Below are 21242 nucleotides of genomic sequence, written 5' to 3'. Positions count from 1 at the left end.
AGAGTGCTGCTGAACCCTCCTGGGACTGCCAAGGGAGCAGGAATAGAGGGTTTTTAATGGGCTGGCATGAAGCATAATATAGATTCCATTTATGATAAAAGACTGGGTTCAGAAGAAAAACAGGATGACAACACATTCACAGACAAGAGAGAGAAAGAAAGCAGCTGGGGTGGTTGTGAGATGTGGCGTATGATTTGAGAGGACTGTGGAAAGACAGAAAGATAAATATATGCTCAGCCCTCCCCAACAGCATGGATCAGTTTGTCAGACTGAAACTCCTTCCAATACACTGTTCAGAGCCACCCCTGTGTGGGAGACAGTTGGTATCACCCCTTTTACCTTCCAGCTCCAGGCACCGGCTGCCAGGCGGTCCAGATGAAGAGAGTCTCTGGGTACTGTGTCGCTGGGTTTGATGAAAGTAGGCGCTGGCTGTCAAACTGCGAGGGGAACTTGGGGAAGGGTGAGGGATAGCGGGGAGGATCCTCGCTCAGTGCATGTCCACCTGTCTGCCACTGCTGCTGGCATAAGACGAAAGGGGCCTCCAGCCAAACAGTTCTGCAAGAGCAAAAGGTTGTGGAGCAGTTTCTCTTGTACGTGCTCGATCTCTCTGTCTTCTCCCTCTCACCTTTACACAGGAAGCTGCTGCTTGCTTGCCTTGTCAGACTGAGACGAGGCCCTGAAGTATCGAAAAGGCTACCAAGGCCGAAAATAAAAAGCCCCAAACCACGTCCTACTTCCTGCTGGTAGAGCAATAGGTGCAGAAACAAGGGTGGAGGGATCAGGTGTTAGTTTGTAGTGCTCAGTTATACTGGGGACCAATATGTAACTGTTGCTGGGGAACAAAAGAGAAAGGAAAGGGCCTGTCTTCCCAGGACTCTGACAAGAGACCCAAATACACAGACAGACCACTCATATCACTCTCAAGGTCTGCACATGTGCACAGATCAATTTGAAACTGGATAGGAGTCAATCCCCAGTAGAGACATGTGGGCCAGTTTGTGAAAAATTAGTCATTGACCTAAGCAAAACCAGAATGAAACCAGCCTCCCATCCATCGTCCCAGTTTCACAGGACCCATCCCAGGTCAGATTTAGAGTGGAACACAGATAGTACGGTGTATAAGAATGCTTGAGGCACAACCCTCATGCTTATGGATAACATGACACCACAGCAATCACTGTTTTGCAGCCAAACAGGCCTTCACTCCGCAGGAGGTGAAGGAATCATCCTCTCTGACCTGAGCCTCTTATTTAGTTCAGCCAGGCAAGACTGCTCTGTAGTAGCTGCTGTGCTTGTTTTACATGGCTTGTCCAAGAGGCCACAAGGTATGGAAAATATAGCCACCTTCTTCTGAAACTTCATGTTCCCTCTCCGCTACAGATAGATAATCCCTCACAGGCCCTGTGGGGAATGTTTAACTATAGATCTTTTCACCATAGGAGACATTTCCCCAAATACACATTGTTCTCACCTTCCAACTCAAGATATACACACAAACATAAATCCATAGCCCAATAGTTGCCCAGTTCACAAATAGGCATGGACAGACTCACATTTCCCCACACACCTCTCATTTCCGCATATAAATCGAATTCTCTGAAGTGCAGCATATCACGTTTCCTGTCCAGTTTGGGCTATGTGACGATGGCCTCTGGTGTGAGGCAGGAAGATGAGAATATCCTTTTATACACACAGTGGTCACTGTGCTCTGAGTTCCTCACCTATCTCTCCTAGAGCAGCTAAAGGCTCAAGCTCATCCAGCAGCAGATTTTGCTAACCAAAATTTGCCAGAGGCTAACCAAAAGTCTCCAGACAGTTCCTTTTTGTGGACTTTATAAACCTTGAGAATGAGGCCTCATTTAATAACAAAAGAATACTGGTTTTGAGTATCAAAAAAAGGGGGCGGGAGGAGAATGAGGTTTTAGTCATAGGCAATCCAGTGCAGAAAGTAGATCTCAGAAGAGATTAGACCTCAAAAAGAGAGAATTCTGGAGCAGAACAGGAATTTGAAGGCATGGGTGGAGACTTTTTAGAGGAGGTTGCAGTAGTGGATCCTCATGGCCATTTCTGGCAAACCATTGCAGTCCAGCCTCCACTCAAGCACCAAGCAATCACTTAGAAAGGCAGCAGTCTGGAGTGTAACACCTCTCTTCTCCCCATACATGGCATGAGAAATGGTCTGAGAACCCAGTGGTCTGAGAAATGTCACTTGGATGCTTTTGCTAGCCAGCTGAAAGCTTCCACTATGGCCAGTATCTGTGAGGGAAACCGGGGAATCCAACCAGCTAGCCTCTAATGAAGAGGAGCAGGGAGGAGGATGGGTCATATACACTCTTGCTCTTGTCAATCACTAACCGCAGTAGTTACATCTTGGAGGCTGCCACTATGATGGAGCTATAATGGCCTGCAAGCTGCAGGAAGGCAAAGGAATGAGTGCCTTGGAGCCCCGACCTTCCCTTATTATATATGCACCTATTGAGTTCATTTCTGCTGAACCCAAAGAAGTGATCTATAATCCTACACGTTACCTCACTGGTAGCCATGTCATAACCCACAGAACATCAAGAAATGTCTGGACTCAAAGAGACCATCTGTTGTTCCTCATCCTCATGTCGCTACTATTTTTACTGCCTCAATCAGGCACACACTAGTTTTATTCTAGGAGAAGGAAGGATCAGAAGACAGAAAACTGAAAGTTTAGGAGGGTATGTAAATGGCTAGCTGTAGATTACCACTCCTCATCTCATGCCTGTACTGACAGAAAACGTTTTCCCTCCGTGTCTCTAAGGGAAGTTGACCAGGCTGCTGGGGACATCTGGGGACAGCTCTATGGCATGCACATGTGCTTAGTAGGTGGGAGCTGTGTGAAAGAAGTTTGCTGCAGAGGTTTGTGCAGAAGGGTGGAGGTGGAAAGGGGAGGCAGTGCCTGAGGATGAGATAGGCTCTGTTGATGGTAACGCCAGGAGCATTGATGAACATATCGCATTAGAGCCGCACGTGCAGCAGCTGCTCCCATCTTGTTCTGAAACCTATTCCTGGCTTTGAGAGCCTTCCTACACCAAGTTCAGGCACAAGGGGTTCCCAGTATATATTAGCAAGATGCAGTCCACCTTTTCCAGAGACTTTTAAAATCAGCGCAGCTTACTCTGCTGCAGAAGTCCTTGGCTGAAGCCACGAAGTACTTTGTGAGTAACTTCTTGGTTTCATCAGCTCTACAGCTGCAATGGAGGGTTTACATTAACCACCATCTTTCCTGTTTGTCATTCAGACTGAGACACCTGCACCTTCCTTCAGGCCAGGGATCACTTTGGGAAGTAAGAGCACAAAGCATCCATTTATTGTTCAGCTTATCAAGACCACAGAAGCCCACCAATTCCTTTTTTTTATTCTTCTTCTTTAATATATAATAATTAGATGAAATTTGTTTTGCACTGAGGCAGCTGAAATAGTGGAAGAGTAAAACTTAACATGCGGTTAGTTCTTAGTGAAGATGAGCTGCTGCTACTGTTGAAAATGAGGATTTGTCTGGCCAGTAGTTCACTGAAGGTTGGTTTCTTGTAGATATGTGTCTCCATGACAGATTCCTATGCAGATTTTCTGTTTTCTAGTAAGGATCAATGTCACAGTGATGGTCCTAACAGAGAGCCACCTTTCCTTCTTCCAGCCTTCTTTTTCCAGCTACCTTTTCTTAATAGTAGTAAGGGATGTATCTTTTTGTCAAGTGTGACTAGGATTGGCTGACTTTTCCAAAACTAAGGGGAGGAGGAGCCACAGTCTGACTGCCAGCCAAAAACCCACGCGCTGAGACAGACTGCCTCAGTATAAATCTATTTTCTATAGGAAACTAGGTTGAAAGGACAGTAAAACAACTGCATGTAATAAGCTCCTTACACATTCACAATACCATAGCTGTGTCCAGGTCCCAGATGATTCAGACCAATATACTTGCTTTCTTCTAAGACATGACTTTTAGACTTGATTGCCCAGAACCTCATGCTACTGAAAATTTGACACTTTTAAATCTCCTTTACCTCTGATATGTTAGGAATGGAGCCATTCATAACTTAAACAGCCAAGCCAAACCATGGTCAGTGATACATGCAGGATATCCTTGTGATTACTTTCCTGTCCTTATAATGGCAACTAAGACACGCAAACTCACTAGCAAGCTTTGTGAGTACAAATCACAGCAGATCATATTCCAGTGTTTCTTCCCTTCCAACTTCTCTCCCACAGTGAGTCTCCTGACAGATCTGCCTGATAAAAGCAGAAAACATCAAATATATACAGAGATATACAGAATGTTCAAAAGTAGGAATTCCCTAGCCCTGCAGGCTATGGTAGAACATGGATGAAAGTAGTAGGAAGCTGAGGCATTTGAAGGAACTCTCACCTGTGGCAAGTCTGAGGCCACGGGTAGGAGGGGATGGAGGAGGTGTTCACTTTCACTCCCTGCTGGTGGTGCTCACAGGCCCAGAGAAGTGGGGAAACAAGGGTGGGAGGGGAAGTATGCTCCTTTCAAGCAGTTTCACTCTTAGCCTGCCTGGCTGTGAACACAAGCTATGAAGTCATGAGCATAAACATGACCACAGAACACTCATGAGACACTCCCACTTGGAACCCGAGTCCCGGCTCCTCATTATGTTTGCATAGCACTAGACAGAATGTGAGGACTTTGATCTGAAGGGCGAGAGCCCAAGCAGTGAAGTCAAGGTTTAACGGACCTCCTAGATGTGGATGTCTGCCTTCCTGATGTGTTTGTGGATTTCTGAGAGCAGGCACAGCTATCACATTGGCATAAACATCATCTGCAGTGCCACCTGGACCACTCATCACTTCCTAGAGCTACTCATCAAAGACATACATTCTCACCCTGGGCCTGGTCCTCTGTGTCCATCAGTACTCTTTGACTCAGCAGCCTGAGGCCAAGTACCTATGCACTTGTCTGAGCACATGAACATAGCGTGTGAGGCAGAGCATGTGTTTGAGGCAGGGTGATGTGACAAGTGATCTTTGTCAGCTGAACTGTGGTATCTGCGTATGCAGATAGTCTTAGCTGGCACACCTGCAGTGGAAAATTCATCAGCGTGAACTGGAAAGAAGGTGGTGTACCCACAGGACAATCAACATATTTATACAACTCTTACATCCTCTCTGCATCTCAATTCTGACAGCAGAAAAAGGAGTATAAAGGACATCTTCCCATCTTCAGGAACCAGAATTCACAGACCGGGGACCAGATACTGCATCACACATGGGTGTCTACTGGGAGGGGCATTATTAAATCAATTATTCCTGTTAAATGTTACATTTATATTATGTTTATAAATTAAATTAAATACTCTCATTGTTAAAACTTGCCCACACAGGTCCCTTAGGATTCCTCTGACCTTGAATACTGAGAAAACATGGCCAGAATGCCTTGTGAACTTGCTCCCAGGCCTGTACTGAAGAGTAGGTATTTGTGCAAGTGAGTCAACCTACAGGAAGGCCAGTATTGGATTCAAAGACCAGTATCATACCAAATATGCATCCCAGTAAGGTAATCAGCAAGTGTTCAACTGGCTGACTGGCTGTTCAGCACCAGTGACCTCTATTCTGCTCAGAACATTCCTTGCTCTTTCTCCCTTCTCTTCATCTTTATGTCTGAGTTTTAGAAAGAAAGCTAATTATATTGATGATTCTATTTTAAATGTTTGATGATGTCATGTTTGTCCAAAGGCAATTCCCCCACCCCCTTATTTAAGCCCTTTGAAGGTTACTGATTTGTGACTATGTATTAAAACACCTGAACAGAAATTACTTGTTTGGAGGCAGCTGCCTATTTCCCACAGCGCTATACTTGGGAAGTATGCTCCTCCCAAGGACTTGAGGACAGTTCATACCCCTAAAGGACGTACAGCCTTGTGAAATAGATTAGCACAAGGGGCTCCATATCCTTTTTGATAACCTAACTCTACCAGGGTTTCAACTCCATGCCTGCCCACTGAAGACTTTTCCTCCCAGGGAGTCCTTCTGTGAGGTGAACCACCAAGCGACTCTGCAGCTTGACAAGGTTTCTGAATATAGCTGTAAATAGTTGATGAGGTGATCACTGATTGGGGGTGGGGTGAAGTAGGAAGGGTTGCTTGTTACTGGAGACTATGAACCTGATCTTTGTGAACACTGCATGACCATCACTTGGAGAAAAAAAGGAACACATGTGGAAAAGACTTTTTTCCTCACTTTGGCCATTGAAGAGCTTGAAGGTGCTCCTTGAGAGACAAGACACAGAGCCTTTGGCATGTATGACATTTCAGGTCCCTTGCTATAAACACAAAGACTAAGCCAGATCTCATCACATTTGCCCCATTGGCTGTGCCCATATTTGGTAACTGGGATGTGGAAGCCTTAGAGGAGATGAGACTTGAGTCCTTGTGAGAAAGACCAGACCAGTGTATCACTTGCTTCCTCTTTTGATTCCTGAGAATGACGTGTGTGGACAGGAGGGAAAGGTCTTCTAAAATGTTATCATATCCTGTTGGTCCAGCATCTCCTCAGAAAAAATCAGAAAAGGTCAGAGCACTGAGGAAGTTATCCCTCTCCCTGAAACTCAGAAATGCAACTATAGCCTTCAGTGCCAGCACTGGGCTAGAGGACTGTTTTAGTCAGGGAACAGTGCCGCACAGTTGGCAAGAGGATGGGGGAAAGGTTTGGGGAAAAGTCCTCTTTCTGCACCTGTGTACACATACACAGTGACACAGCTGAGTGGGGAAACACTAAGGTTGATCAAGCATTTGGCTCCACTTGAATGTTTATCCTGGAAACAGGCCAAGGATGACACACATCCAGAGGCACCAAGGTCCATTCCCTTAGCTGTGGTCTGCTGAGGTGATAGCGTAATTCTAAGGGGAACTTGCACTGTTGCTTTTATGCTTTGAGGACAATGGTGTCAACGCATTTACCAAGTGCTGATCTTCCCTGCATGACAAGAGAAAGGATTCCCTTTCATTCTCCCCGTGCCATCTCCTTTGCAGGCAGCAGGTTCTTCATCAGAAGTGCACAGCACCCAGTGGTAATTTGCCATAAATGGGACAGTTGTAGGAGAAGGCTCAGGCCTTTTATTTTTTCCCCTGGCCTTGGAAATGATGCTGGCAGCCTGGTGCAGTAGCTCTCCCTCCTTCCCCCACCTCAGCCCCTTGTGAGGGGGGAGGAAGAGCGTGGGCGGTGGAAGGAGCTGTGGTCCCCAGATGTGTGAATTACTGCTGAGAAAAAATAGCACAGCACGGACAAACAGCAGAGCAGTTCAGCTGAAGAGAACCATCGCTCTGGGCTTGTGTCATTGACCTTTTCCTCTTGCCCTTCTCAGTCCTCACCTGACCCTCCCACTGTTTCCCCTGCACTTTGCACTGAGGGACCTTTCTGCATAGTGATTTGCAATGGTGATTAGAGCTGGCACTGGAGTTTAAAGGAGGGAGGGTGGAAAACAAGCCCTGCAGAAAGCAGAAGGCAATGCTCTTCATTTCCCCAGAAGTCAGGTTGCCATCTTGCAGGACAAGAAAATCATTTGCTGACCCAACACACCACTGTCCCCGTCTGGCCTACTTGTTGCAGTGAAGGCATAGCTATTCTGCCTCTGCAACTGGCAGGGTTATTGGCAGAGGAAGAGGAGAAAGTTTCTCATGGGCACAGGGGATTGCCTCAGACTCTGAAATATCGTGAAAAATTCAAAACCCTAAAAGCATTGCAAACTCTTGCAGGACCAAGCTTGAAATGTGATACAGCTAAAACAACCTGCACAAGTCTTCTAAGAGTCAAACAATGCTGCTGAACTACCACATGGAGAAAGAAGTGGGAGCCAGTGTGAAGTGAGGATTTGGGAGATATTTTGGAGTATGTGTGGAATGGCAAATCTGTAGGCCCTTGGACCAAAAGATCTACTGAACTGCTGCCTATGGCTGCGGGAACAGGACTTGGTTGCTTGACAAGTCCTTTCTAGTAAGCTGTTCTATTCCACTATTTCAGGGGCAGAATCAAGGACAGATGGAAAAAATGGGCAAATGAGAGAATGCAATAAGCCTAGAAATGTGAGTGTGTGTCAAACAGGAGAATGCAGTGAGTGCTAGGCACCCGATGAAACGTGCATCCTCTGCAAAGAAGTCTCCTCTGCTGTCAATTTGGTCTCCCATCACCATGGGGCCTTATGTAAAGGAGGGTAGAAAAGGACTGAGCAACAGAAAGTTCCTGTGCTGTTGCTTTGGAGGTACTTTTCCTTAGCCTTGCATGAGGACATTGGTATTGCAAGCATCAGGCCGGACTTCAGAGCAGGGAACCCAAACAATGAAAATAATGCCTGCAGGATAGGTGTCAGTGAGGTAGACCTATTGTCCTCTTTCATCTTGCTGGGGCATTCCCTTTCCCATCTTCTTTCAGGCATTGCCACTGACCTCAGAGGCAACCAGTGGGGCTCAGGCACATCTCCCAGCTCAGAGGCCCACCGAAATTTGCATTGTCTGCACTCCCTTACAGTCAAGGGTCTTCAGCAATTTTAGGTTGATGCACGTCAGCCGCATTTCCTGAAGGCACAGATGCAAGTGGATTAAAGAAAATCAAGTGCCAACACAGCCCCACAGCTCCTGCTCACCCAAAACTGGATTTGCAGCCTTCCCAGGGTACATGAGGAGTCCCATACTCCTTAGTTTCTCTGCTCACTCTCATTTTAGTAGCTGCAAGCAGAGACTTGGAAAGATGTGAGATTCTACAATAACTCCCTGGTCATTTGTGAGTTAGTGACACATACGTGAGATAGGACTGGCCTGTGGGTTGAGAAGGTGTCAGAAGCGTTTAACTTGAATCTTCTGTTCTGGCATTCACTGTGGTGTAATTGAGGGGAGAGAGATCACAGAGGGGTTGTGGGAGTGGGAAGGAAGGTCATGATGCAAAGGAACTGTGCTTGTATAGAGGAAGACTGCTGCCTTAGCCCCCTTCTACCCACCTCCTGACAGCACCTTCAGAGAGAGCCAGCCTTGCAAAGGGCAACTGTTTCCGTTGGCAGGAAGGCGAGAGATGTCCATACGGGTTTGGTACGTATGTGTTTAGAGATGTGTGGGTGAGATAGCAGAGCACTGCTCTGAGCTGGCCTCTGAAACCTGGCATGGCCCAGTAAACGTTCCCTTTCTTACTGTGGTCAAAGGAAGGCCATGCCATACTCAAAGCCTCGTGTGAGATGGTGGAAGGATTACCTTCAGTAATGTAGCCATGCCCCATCCTCCATGCAGCCATGGACACGGTCTGCAACCAGCCCTTTGGGCCCAGCATTGGCTCCCACATGGCAGTAGAAAAAGGAATATCAGAAGGAGAGGCGCTAGGACAACTTTAACCTACTGATGGTCTCTGACTATGATACGCTGTTTGGGGCTCTACTTGCAGCGCTGAGCATTGCTGAGCGGTGCTGTATTGCCCCCTCTCTACCTCTGACTCTGGGATACCAACAAGGCAGAGGGTTAAGTGAAGCAGGCTGTCTGAATTATGCGGAAGGGAAGGACAGAGAGCAAGTTGGAAAGGGGGAAATCCACTACATCCCGGAATGGTGGCCTCTGAAACAGTACTCCTAGCACAGAATCCCCTGACATGGGGCAGACCCCACACATGGCTAAAAGTTGAGGTGAGGCTCAAGGGGCCACTTGAGCCTTCTCCCACAACTGCTCCATCTATGGCAAAGTCTGGCCAGGACTAGAGGAGATGCAGAACCAGTTCCTGCCACCCTGGACCCCTGCCCTCCCTAGCAGTTTGGGTACTTGCATATGCACCTACATCTGCATGAGTACTTAGGGTCTCCTTCTAGGTCCCCTTCCCTGGTGCTAACCCTGCACCTTTCCTTAGGGCCTTTTATATCCCTTTTCTCCCTGCCTTTCTTTCTTCTTCTTTCCAACAGCTGTCATGGGATGAGGAGCTATTGGAGAGCCTTCAATTCTCCTGAGCTGGGCCTGACATGCATTTCCTTCGCCAGAGACAGCACAATATCCTGCCCTTTACCTCCTCTCTCCCACTCCCTCCCCCTTCATACCTGCAAGACCACAAACCCGCAGAAAGCCAGTTAAAGGGCCAACCCCTCAGCAGATGCGTTGAGCATACAAGCCCTCAGTGCCCTTTGCAGCAGGGCTTGGATTGGTTGTTCAGGGAAAAGAGAGGCATGACCCAAGGTTAGTGCTATCACTGCTTGGCAGTGCTGCTCACCCCAGGGCATGCTTCTTGTGCAAGCTCCATGAAGGGTCAGGTCTTTGGCCAGTGCAACAGGCATGGCACCCATGCTCCAGGTCCATATATCATGGAGTGGCCACTGTGGCATGGATAAGGCCCCAGTGTCAGAGTGAGTGAGGTGACTGGAGGCCTCATGGCCTGTGAGACACATCTGCATCTGCTGGTTGGTCATTAGGGCTAGCCTGACCCCGTTCAGACCTGGGCCATTCCTTCAACAGTGCTGCAGGCCCACCTTGCCTGAGCTGAACCTTGCCCATGGTGACTCACCTGTCAGCTTCCATGGTGTGATGGATGGCACATGCTACAGACCCCTTCCAGGGTTGTATGCATCTTAGCCTCAAGGAATTTGTCTGAACAGCCTCTTCTGGTGGCACTTTCCCCTTCAAGAGGGCAGGCTGCAGGTCTGAATCACAGAAAACTTTTCTAGAAGGTACACATGCCACCCCTTCCTTGTTTTTCATCTTCTGTAATTGTGACAAAAGCACCTCCAATCTACTAGCATCACATACCAATGGGCCAGGAACATGCACAGGCACAATCCCTGCACTTCTTGAGGATATATTTCTATTTATTTGCTTAGGAGAGAATAAAAAAAAACAACAGAACGCTGGGCTCAGACTGCTGGATTGTCACACATTCAGGAATTTATGTACTGAAGGCTACATATATCCCTAGCTCTGGGCCTGATACAGGACCAAAGAGGCCTATGAAGATGTGGAGACAATGTGCTTATGCTTTCCACCCCTTGGCAAACAAGCATCTGGCACACATCAAACCACAGGAGATGTTTGAAGATAAATAAGACTCAGAAGAGAAGGTCCTGTATGGGCATGTTCCCTTGCTTTCTTGTCCACTCCTCCACTTCAACAGGAGTGCTGGTCCACACAGTGCAAACTCCTAAAGACTTTGTGAGAAATCCCATTTATCTTTTTGTTCTGCACTGAGACCTCCAGTGGGCCTCCTGCTTGTCCTCATGACCTTACCTCCCTTGTATCTATCACCCAAACCTCCAAGTCTCCACTCCCCACTGACCATCAAGTCTTCCCATTCTCCCCGAATTTATGTGCAATTATCACTTGTTCTTCCACCTCTGACCTAAACCTCAAGCCATTCCCATCACACAGAAGTCTTCCAGAGAGTGTGTCTAGTTTAACTCTTGAACTACTACCCGCCCTATTGTTTCCAAGTACAAGTATCTAGTTAACAATTTCCCTCTTAAGTCTACACTTCCTGGCTTTACCACTTGACAGAGAAAATAGAAACATCACAGGGAAAACTCATTCTTATCATGTTTACTAAGCACACAGTAGAAAGGTGTTCCAAAATTTTCATAAGATAAAGGATCTGGTCCCTCTCAAAAAGTGTCCAACCTCAGCCCAGCCTTCCTGAATGAAATCCTACAGTGTATTCTATCTCCGTCTTATTTTGGTAATTTCCAAAGAAACCTTCCCTCAATTTGCTTAAAGTCTTCCCAGAAGGAAGGAGGGAAAAGTGCAAATCAAATGCAAAACAACCAGGGAGAAAAGTTTAATAACACTGAAAAAAAATATATATATACAAAAGTTCTTGGATTTTTGTTTGGTTTTGTCACATAAAGCACCATTAATTCCACAGTACATCACAACTCAGCCTACTACGCCTTCCAGGAAGCACCCAAGACACTTGAAATATGATTTAGCACCAAGGGATTGCCATTTTGTTTAGCACCAAGAAGCCTGTTAAATATATCCTTTGGTCAGCCTGCCATCCTCTCTCATGCACGTCAGACACCATCTGGCTCATGGGCAGCACATGAGCAACAAACCTGTCACTGGCACTCAAAAAACAAATGAGAAAGGAGGAACAGAGAAGTTCAGGTCTGGAGATAATTCAGTGTTAGAAAGGCTTACCTCTGTTCAGGGAGACGGAGGGGCACTGCACACGGTAAATTCATAATATCTGGATTTGCAGCCTGCAGCTCAGGAAGAGAAAAAGGGATTTGGTCCTAAATACCACCTCCAGCATGCTGCTTCCTCTCTACTGCCTGAAATTTGTCTCTGAGCAATTCTATATACCAGCCTGCCAATGGAGAGGAAGAAACTCAGTATCCTTCTGTTCCTATGATCCCATCACCACATGGTTCACCAGGGAAGACCCAGCTTTGCCTCAGCTGAACCTTGTTTTTATAACCACAGTGTAAGTAAGAATGGTGATGAGGGCCAGGGACACAGAGTCTGAAACTCATTCCAGTCTGTACAACTTCCTTAGCAAAACAGGCAGGATAAGTAACCAGCACAAGAGAGTAAATGGCCTGCAATTCTCTCAAGCTCATTTTTAGTGTTTAGCTTAATGTTCTGTGCCTTTGCGATCCTGGGCAGAGTGTACCTGACAGGATCCTATACAATAATCTAATGTATATCTCTGATGGGAGAGCTCTGGTAGTCCCAGGTACTATAGGCAGAGACCATGGCTAATCATGAGACCACAGGAGCTAGTTAAGTCAGAAGACTTCATTATTAGTTATGGGCAGAGGAGAAATACAATTTCTCCTGCTTGTCCTGTCCTGAGACTCAAAAAAGAGCCAACCCTTAGCACTGCTGTTCACAGCAGTATCAGAACACATGGAAGTAGGTTTCCCAAAGTGCTGAGTCAGCATCATCTGCTTCCCTCCAAGACTGTAGCAACTCCAAAGGGATGTGAGTGAAAGCAGAGTGAGATCTGTGCTAGAAAATCCTACTACCGGCATCCATTCTTACCACCTCTCTAACCTGAGAAGAGCGAGGATTTGTTTTAGTTACATGCTTTTCCCAGTTATTCTGATGAGGTTGCCAGAAAAGGGCATAGAACACGTGACAGGGATGTTTATAATCCTGGGGCAAGGTCCCAAAGTCTCACCTCTTTCATGCCACCATTTTGCCCCTACTTCTTTTCCCTCACAGAGGCAAAGAGGCGTCAACCTATCCAGGTTTGAAAAATGTGGTTTAACTGCAATAGGTCCTGAAACAGATGTCCCTCCATAGTGATGTGGAAGAACTACCTTCAGGAGGATTGATGTGATGGTGTACAGGGGCCGTGGTCCTGCCCCGACTCTCCCCTCAGATCCACAAGTATTAGAGATAATTGCTGGCATCATTGGAATAGCATGGATGCACTTCTGCCAAAGAAGACAGAAGAATCAGGTCCATCATCTGTACTTATGAAAAGGCTGTCCCATACTGGACAGGGTTGCCTTCCCCAAGCTGGGAAAATTAAACTGAATAGCACTCTAGGGAAGTTTGCAAGGGTTCTCTCTCTCTCATTCTGTGCTTATGATCCCTAGTGGGGATGGATAAAGTGGTGGAGTCTAATGATTTAGTGAGAAGATGCCTCTGTAGGGTCTGACTGAGGGTCTGTCCAATTCTCTCTTTGAAAAGCTAGAGCTAACACAGCAGAAGACTATTGCACCAAGCCTAGACCTTACTGCCAGCCTAGGCTGGGGAAGGGCCTAGGTTGGCTGTAAGGCCAGAAGTCTGGTCTGTAACCTGAGGGCTCTGTAACGCAAAATAGTGCCTAAGGCAAGTCAATAACATACTTTGGAAGGCCAGCTGTCCCCTATTTGGAAAGACAGTATCATCTCTCACTGGTCCTACATTTTCCTCATGGTGTAGGGGGGGCAGCAGACTCCAGTCTATTCTCCAGTCTACAGGCAAGAGACTTGACAATAGAGTCAGGTTGCAGGCTGCAAAACTGGCATGTCCAGTCAGGACAGAGAGAAGCCAGGATGCACCTAGGCAGTGCTCTTTCCATAGGAGTACTTTGTGCATGAAATCCCAAGGAGGGAGTATTTTAGCATGAAATCCCAAGGAGGGAGCATTTTAGCGTCCCTCCTGCCCCAGGACCCATGTGCCAGATACAGCTTGCACATAGAACAAGCCAGTAAAACAAGTTCGGGTAATGGGGTGAGGGGGTAAGAGATAGCAGTGTTGTGCTGTAATGCACCGATACAGGCCTGTCCGCAAGAGAGGAGAGAGCATGAGGTGGGAGCCAGTGTGGCAGGTCTCACGCTCGATGCCTGAGACTTGACAGGCCCATTTCCAAGTGGTTTGCAGTAGCTACGGGCAGTAGAGAGAGAGAGAGGGGAAGAAGAAAAAGCCCAAAAAAGCCCGGGGGCAGGAGGGGCAGTTAGTCAAGGCTAGGCTTGACCAGGTATCCACTGAAGGTGATGTATACATCAACATCATCACTGTAAATGGCATTCTCCCGCTCCCGCTTGTAGAGCCTCACCCAGACCTCATCGTTTTCCTGCAGCTCCAGCATGAGGCTCTGGCTCTGCATGATACTGCGGTCACTGGGTTGAGCATACAAGATGACTGCCTCTTCTTCATTGTGCATGATATGCATATAGGTCTCCTTGAAGTTCCAGGTGTGGACATTGAGGCTGAAGTAGTAAAGGCCTCCTACGTAGCAGTAGAACTTGCCATTGAACATGTCAAAGTGCCTGTAGAGGTTGACGAAGACTGTGTCGAAGATCAAGACCTGGTAGCCTTCGCTGCTATGCAATGCTTTCTTGCGACCCACGGAGAATGCAGCATACTGATGCTTGCAGGGGTCCCCTGCTGTACCCATCTGTCCTTTACTGCCTTTCTGGCCCTGGGCACCCCGCTCACCTCGTGGCCCTTCTTTGCCCCATTTCCCTGGCATTCCAGGCTCTCCCCGGTCTCCTTTGTCTCCTACAAGAGAAAGCAGATACATCCCCCATGTAATACCAGCGGGAGAAGCAGAAGTGGCAGAGAGACAGCACAACAAAGAGACAGAATTGCTTGAGGATGGGCCAATGCCAGCAGAAGGAATGCTCTCGAGTCACAGCATCATTGTGCCTTATGGGAAAAGAGCCGGCAGAGCTCTGGGTATGATTAGGGTCTCTTTTCTTGCTAACCTCTTGCTAAGAACATGATATGATGTTGTTGGAGGCACTAGGACCTCTCCCTATGGAATTCCACCTCAAGAAGCCCACAGTGCAAAGCACTGCTGGGGCTCTTGGCCTCTTCCTCCTTCTCCACATTCTCTTATGCTCACCTCAATCCCTGACGCCCAACACACCTCTCCCATGACACAGTTACCCACTTAGTGGAAACACAGTTCTTATTGTAGGCTGGGGAAGAGGGAGAAACACTGATGTCTATGCGAGAGTATAATTAGAGAGTGACAGGGTGTTAGGTCAGAGGGAGAACATTCAAGCTGGACTTGACAGACGGTGAAGTACAGGTTAAAAGATTGATACTGTGACAAAAACACAGCATCATTTGGTCCTCCTGTATATGTAATACCACAATCCTACCTTGGGATTGGTGCATTGCATCTATACTTTGGGCAGGCATCAATACAGACAGAGAACAGCACAAGAATGTATTTTATGTGTGGAAAGGAGACAGGGGTTTGAAGAGCCTCCAGCACAAGTGCCAGCATCCCAAATTTGTACTTTGTTCCCGTTCTCCCCTCCTTCCCTTGTGCAGCATTGCAAAATTGCTGGTGCACATTTTTCCTGCAACACCTCACCCTTGTCCAGGCCTCTATCTGCCCTTGAATGCACTTCTGAGCTTTGAAAAATTGCAGCTATTTCCAGGATGGGGTGAGAAAGGGAGAACATTTGCCCAGCCAGTCCCGAGGAACCACAGAACAACAGTGAGTGAGCGGAGTGGGATCCAACTGGGAAAAGACTTTTGCCCACAGCAAAGGCTGAAAGGGGGGGACTTTAAAGGAGCTGATCTAAAATAGGGAGCATTTCCCCTTAAGCCACACTAGCCACAGCAGTGTGGAACAAGCTGAGCATCACTGCCAGTTAGCTTGAAGGTACATCCAAATATCTGCTGTCCCTTCTTGCCCTCCTCCCTCCCCTAGATGCACATGACCCATGGAACCAGAGAAGGCTCGCCTATAGCCATGCCTGGCACCACTGTCTTCCCTCCAAGCCTGCATACTTTGCAGCTGGATAGAGGCTGATCCTTCCCTCAGGCAGTACAAGACACTCTAGAAGTCTGAGGCAAGGAAAGAGGCCTGTCAGCCTGGCAAGAGGCTGCCATTGTCACTCCTCTGCTAGCAGGGAGGAAGAGCTGGCAGCAAGCAGCTTCCTGAGACACAGCAAAGATATGCACTCATTTCCTCCCTCAGGCTACTGTTGGTCTCAGGACAAAACATCTGGGCTCTCAGCAAAGTGTGTGTTGGCACATACCCTTCCTGATGGCATCTGGCAGTCGGTCAGGTTAACAAGGTTGCCAGCAACCCAGCTGTTACCTCCAACACAGTGCAACTGATCCCTAAGCAGGACTCAGTACCCTGGGGCTAAGCTTGGCACTTACCTTTCAGTATGGTGATGTTGATATATGGACGGACCTCCGGCACTGGGTAGGGCAAGTGGTGGTGACTGGGAGAGAGTGGTGGGGCATCTGTGGAGGAGTCCAGCGGGTCACAACAGCGCCTGCAAGCACCAGGGGGTGGTTCTGTGAGGTTGGGTTCATCAGTGGGTGCCCCAAGCACAATGAGAGGGAGGACAAGGAAGACCAGGGATGTGTGCAGGCAAATAATTTCCATGGTCACCTGGGAAAATATGAGGAAGTACCAGAATGAGACATTAGGAGAGAACACAGGAGACAGTAGCAAGGAACAACAGATCTCGGTGGCTGGAGCCAGCAGTGGGATGAAAATGGCATTGTCTTGTGGAGGGAGTTGTGTGCTTGATTTCCCTGGAGTTTCAAGGCTGCAATCTGAGTGGAAACCGCACAGCTCAAGAGGATGTCCCACACCCTTCAGTCAGACCAATGGAGACTAGGTATTGACCCTTGAGGAAGGCTTGATTCTCAAAGCCACCAGACAGACCACTGGAGCCACGTCGAGATTCCGTCCCCAGGCTGAGACAAAAGGAGAGATGGCAAACCATATAGCCTCTTTTAGCAAAAGCATGCTCTGATAGTTGCTGAATCTGTGGGGAGGACTGTGAAAAACTTCTCCAGACCTCTAATCACTCTGTATCAACTCTTTATGGGAGTTAACTCAATCCTCCCAACTCGGGTCTGACCTACACTTCTCTGCAGAGAGGCCCCTTCAGCTAAGGGCTAGGAACCTAAATCAACCTCCTCCTTTCCCCACAACCAAATCACTTCTGTCTCCATGCTTCAGTTCCCACACCTAGGGTCATTTTCCTCTTTTTCTGTCGTAGGAGGAGAGCCAACCCCCAGCACCTTCCCCAAAAGGAACTGTTGATCAGCAGGTGATGCCAGGCCTTTGGAGGAAGACTAGAGGGCAGCTGCTCTATTGTGGAGGGAGAAGGAAGCTGAGAGCAGAGCAGGCTAGCTGCAGAGAAGTATGTGTACAAGAGACAGACATGCAAACAAGCCCAGAGGCACCCCCCCAAGCCTCCGGGCCCCCCCCCCCAAGCCTCCACCCTCCTTCCCTCTGCCTGCACCCCAGTGCAGCGTGGCAGCTCACCCTGGAGGCTGAGGGCTCCCCAGTATGCTCCCCAGCCCCTGCTCACTGGCTCACCTCCGCCTACAAAGCCGGTCCCCAGGCCCATGGCTTTAAGAGAGCTGGCTGTTGGCACATGCACTGCTGAGTGTTGGCTGGGTGCACAAGCTCAGCTTGGACCTACTCCTTCCCTTCTCCTCTCCCTCCCTTCCCCTCCTTGGCTTTGGGCGCTCTCCATTGAAAACGGCTTGGGTTTCAGCGCTTTTTAACTCTTTCCTAGGGAGTTCCTCTCTTCTATATAAATTTCATCTTCCTTTTTCCTTCCTAGACTAGCCCTGAGCAGCAAAATGCAGGCAGAGCAGACTGCACTCTGTGCAAGGGGCAGGCAGGCAGCATGGTAGTACCTCAGACTGAACATCTCAGAATGGGTAAAGTGGGGTCCAGAGTGGCAAGGGAGAGCATTTCTTTCAAGTGTGATGATCCGGGACTCTAGCCTCACTCCTAGACCCTTCCATGTGTTAGCTCCTTGTCCTGTGTATTAGCCCCTCACTTGGCTTCCTGTGTTCTGTCCCTAATTTTTTTCATCTTTCTTTCCCTTCTGCATTATTTCTTTTGCATGTCTCCATGCTTTTTATCCCCAGCCATGACACTTTTAGCAGGGTTTCCTGCCAACTGGGAGACACATCAGCTTTTCCCGTTTCTGGTCATCCTCTCAGTCTGGGCAGAGCCTCAATCCTTTGCACTTTGGCATTTTTCCACTTCCAGTCACCTCGCTGGCTGAGCAGTTCATTTTGGAGGAGTGTGCCTGGCTTGGAGCTCAGCCTTGCTACAGGGAGCTGTCTCCCAGCAAAGCTGGGGCTCTGGAGCAAACCATGGCCATAGTCTTTATCACCAGTCTAGTGCCAGGCCAATCTACTCATGCCATCAGGGCCAGGGCTATATAGTAGTTTTGAAATCTGGGAATGAATGGCATTTTGTGAGGAGGAGCAGGGTAAGGGGAAGCAGGGGACATTCTTCACTCTGCAAAATCAATTGGAAAGAGGGTTTGGGGGACCTCATGCTGCAGCAAAACCTGATTTGGGAATCTATACCCTGTAGGGGTACACATGTGTCTTCAGGAGGCAGAAGGAAGGATGGGCTAGCAATAGCTCTCGTCTGCAGAAGCCAGAAGTGAAGTCAGCACTGTGTCTCCAGTATTTTCAGAGGGAGGCTAGAGAAGGCTGGTAGATTTCTGAGCGGAAAAGGATCTTCTGCATGTGTATGTGCACTTGCATTTTTTTTTCTCCTTCTCCCAGTTGTTTGGTTTGGGAATGGGAGGCCCTGCTTCCCAGAGTGGTTGGCGCTTGGCAGAACCTCAGCACTGCTGGAGAAATGAGCAGAAAAGTCTGGGAAAATATGTGCTGCAAGCTAGGGGAAGGGAGGAATGGGGGTTGGGAGGCCTGGAGATATTCTCAGGCTGCCTGTCAGCTTGCAGTTCAATGAACATGGAGTGAACATGCCTCCCAGCTGAGGCTGGGGGAGGCCCATGAAATTCACTGCAGCACTTGTGAGTTCCCAGCAGAACTCCAGCACGGACACACAGTGAGGCCCAAAACAAGCCTCACATGTCTGCCCTGTGCCTCAGTTTCCCTGTTGGGAATTTGAGAAGGAAAAAGGGGAAAGGTTAGGGCAACATTTCCTGCTAAAGGAGCCTTGCCAGGCTACAGAAGCAGGTTTTCATGACCAATTGTATTATCTACTTCTGCCTGCTACTGGTGAGAATTTCATCAGCTGACAATGCCATTGCTGCTGGACAGTAAGTTATTTGGGGTGCAGAAAACTCAGAAACTCTCACACTGTCAACAGAGCTCATCTCTGTCCATTAAAGCTATTACAGTGCCTCTTGTCTCTGAAACTATGGCTTATTTCCAAGCATGACATTTCTTTTGAACCCACTTTCCACAGCTCTGTGCCTTATCTCTGGCCACACCTATCTTTTGAAGTAGAATAGGCTACAGGGAAGGCAGTTGTCCTCATTCCTGCCCTGCCCTTGAGGAGTTCACAATCAAGCAAACATTTGTCACCCAGGACCTCAATGGCCAGAGCCTTTGCCTTTTTCCCATCTGACTGTGACCACAGGCCAGAATGGGGAGCAAGCAAGACTTTGTACGGAAAGTATCATACAAGTTGAACAGGGTTCCTCTGGAATGCAGCACATGAAGACTTGTTCTTCTGGCATTCTCCAGCTGGGCAGCAGTTTATACCAAAAAGGCACTTTTGCCAGGGTAATATTGCCATGCTCTCTGAAGGGAATGAGCCATACCAGCAACATTTTGCAGTGTGCCGCATTTGTGAGAGGCTTTGGCTCGTATGGCCAGGTGCTCAGCAACAGAGTTAGAGAATGCTGTCCAGCTTCCCTGTGACAGCCACACTTCTAATATAACCCAAGCCTGGAGGCACCTTGTGTACTCAGCTCTCTTCACTCTCCCTGATCACACACACTCTGCCTTGGAGGCAGCCCAAGAAGGCACTGGCCAGATCAGACTCCCGCAATCCCTAAACAAAAGTAGCTACTTCCTCCTTCTATATTTCCTCCCCTCTCCTGTACCCCCCACACCCCCACGGGCAAAGCAAGAGGTTAAAGCCTGGTTTCCTCCAGTAGCTTCCTGCATCCTATTACCCCCATCCACCACATGTAGAGAAGGAAGGAAATTCCCTTGCTGTTTCTTCCCCTTCCATCTATGTGTATACAGCTCCCCTTCTGCAAATATGGATCCCCTGATCTCCTATACATACTCACATCTATGCCAAAACACCCACATACTTGCCCTTAACAGCTCCTCCCCTAGCAAAGCCTAGGCTCTTCCTCCCAAACAAAGGTATTGTTCACATCAAGAGGCAGGGAAATAGCCCCTTCTTTTTCCTTCCTGGCTGCTCGTCCTTGATCAGAGCAACTTTCTCTTTCCCCCTTTTTGCACCTCTCTGTTCTGAAACTCCAAGAGCAGTGCAAGCAGGAAGAGGAAGAGGAAACAGAAGACCTCTTACCTCCACACCCCTCCGGAGGGGTCCTGCGCTGGGTTATGTGTATCCTCAGCTGCTCCTTGTTAGCACTGCAGGGAGGGAGGGCTCATGGGGCCCAGCTGACTGTAGCCAGATGCTCGCCAAGAGCCGTTATGTAATTACTGTCTTTTCCATCCTGCCTTGGAGGCCTTTCTGAGTACCTCCCCCACGCTCTGGCCTGTGTCAGGCTTGGCTCTTACTCCCCCCCTTCCTTCCCCCCCCCCCCCCCCTTCCCACACCGGATCATGATTTGTTCAGCTCAACAGCTGATTCCTTCTGGAAGCAAAGTTCATGATTTTGGCTACTGCCATTGCTACCCTTGAAAGGAGAGAGCACATGAGTTGTCAAGTGTCCGGAGCTCGAAACCAACAGGCAGTATTCCTCTGGGCTCTCCTCATCTCCGTTACTGCCTGACCTTGACTGCATTCCATCAGCTTGCTCTTCCTTAGTGTTCTGATCTGCAAATGGGAAGGAGGGCTTCAGCTGCTGAAAAGTGGCAGTGAATTTCATGTTTCTATATTTTGGGATGCCCCAAACTTACCTGGTAA

At 48.3% G+C, this 21242-nt stretch overlaps 1 protein-coding gene across 3 annotated transcripts; it reads right to left on the bottom strand.

Annotated features, from left to right (window-relative positions):
- Positions 1-11750: 11750 nt before the first annotated feature.
- On the bottom strand, positions 11751-20738 carry C1QTNF6 (C1q and TNF related 6). 3 transcript variants are annotated; one of them, XM_062588462.1, is made up of 3 exons: positions 20680-20738; positions 16554-16791; positions 11751-14927 (listed from the first exon to the last, which is right to left on the bottom strand). In XM_062588462.1, exons 2-3 carry the CDS (start codon positions 16783-16785, stop codon positions 14380-14382), a joined length of 780 nt encoding a protein of 259 aa, XP_062444446.1. In that variant the 5' UTR covers positions 16786-16791; positions 20680-20738; the 3' UTR covers positions 11751-14379. The 3 variants fall into 3 exon arrangements, with proteins under 3 accessions (XP_062444446.1, XP_062444455.1, XP_062444437.1); XM_062588471.1 differs by lacking the exon at positions 20680-20738 and adding an exon at positions 17734-17809; XM_062588453.1 differs by lacking the exon at positions 20680-20738 and adding an exon at positions 17680-17733.
- Positions 20739-21242: the final 504 nt, after the last annotated feature.

The sequence above is a fragment of the Rhea pennata genome, chromosome 1 (genome assembly GCF_028389875.1).
Source record: "Rhea pennata isolate bPtePen1 chromosome 1, bPtePen1.pri, whole genome shotgun sequence".
Taxonomy (NCBI): domain Eukaryota; kingdom Metazoa; phylum Chordata; class Aves; order Rheiformes; family Rheidae; genus Rhea; species Rhea pennata.
This window is presented reverse-complemented; position numbering and strand designations above follow the sequence as displayed.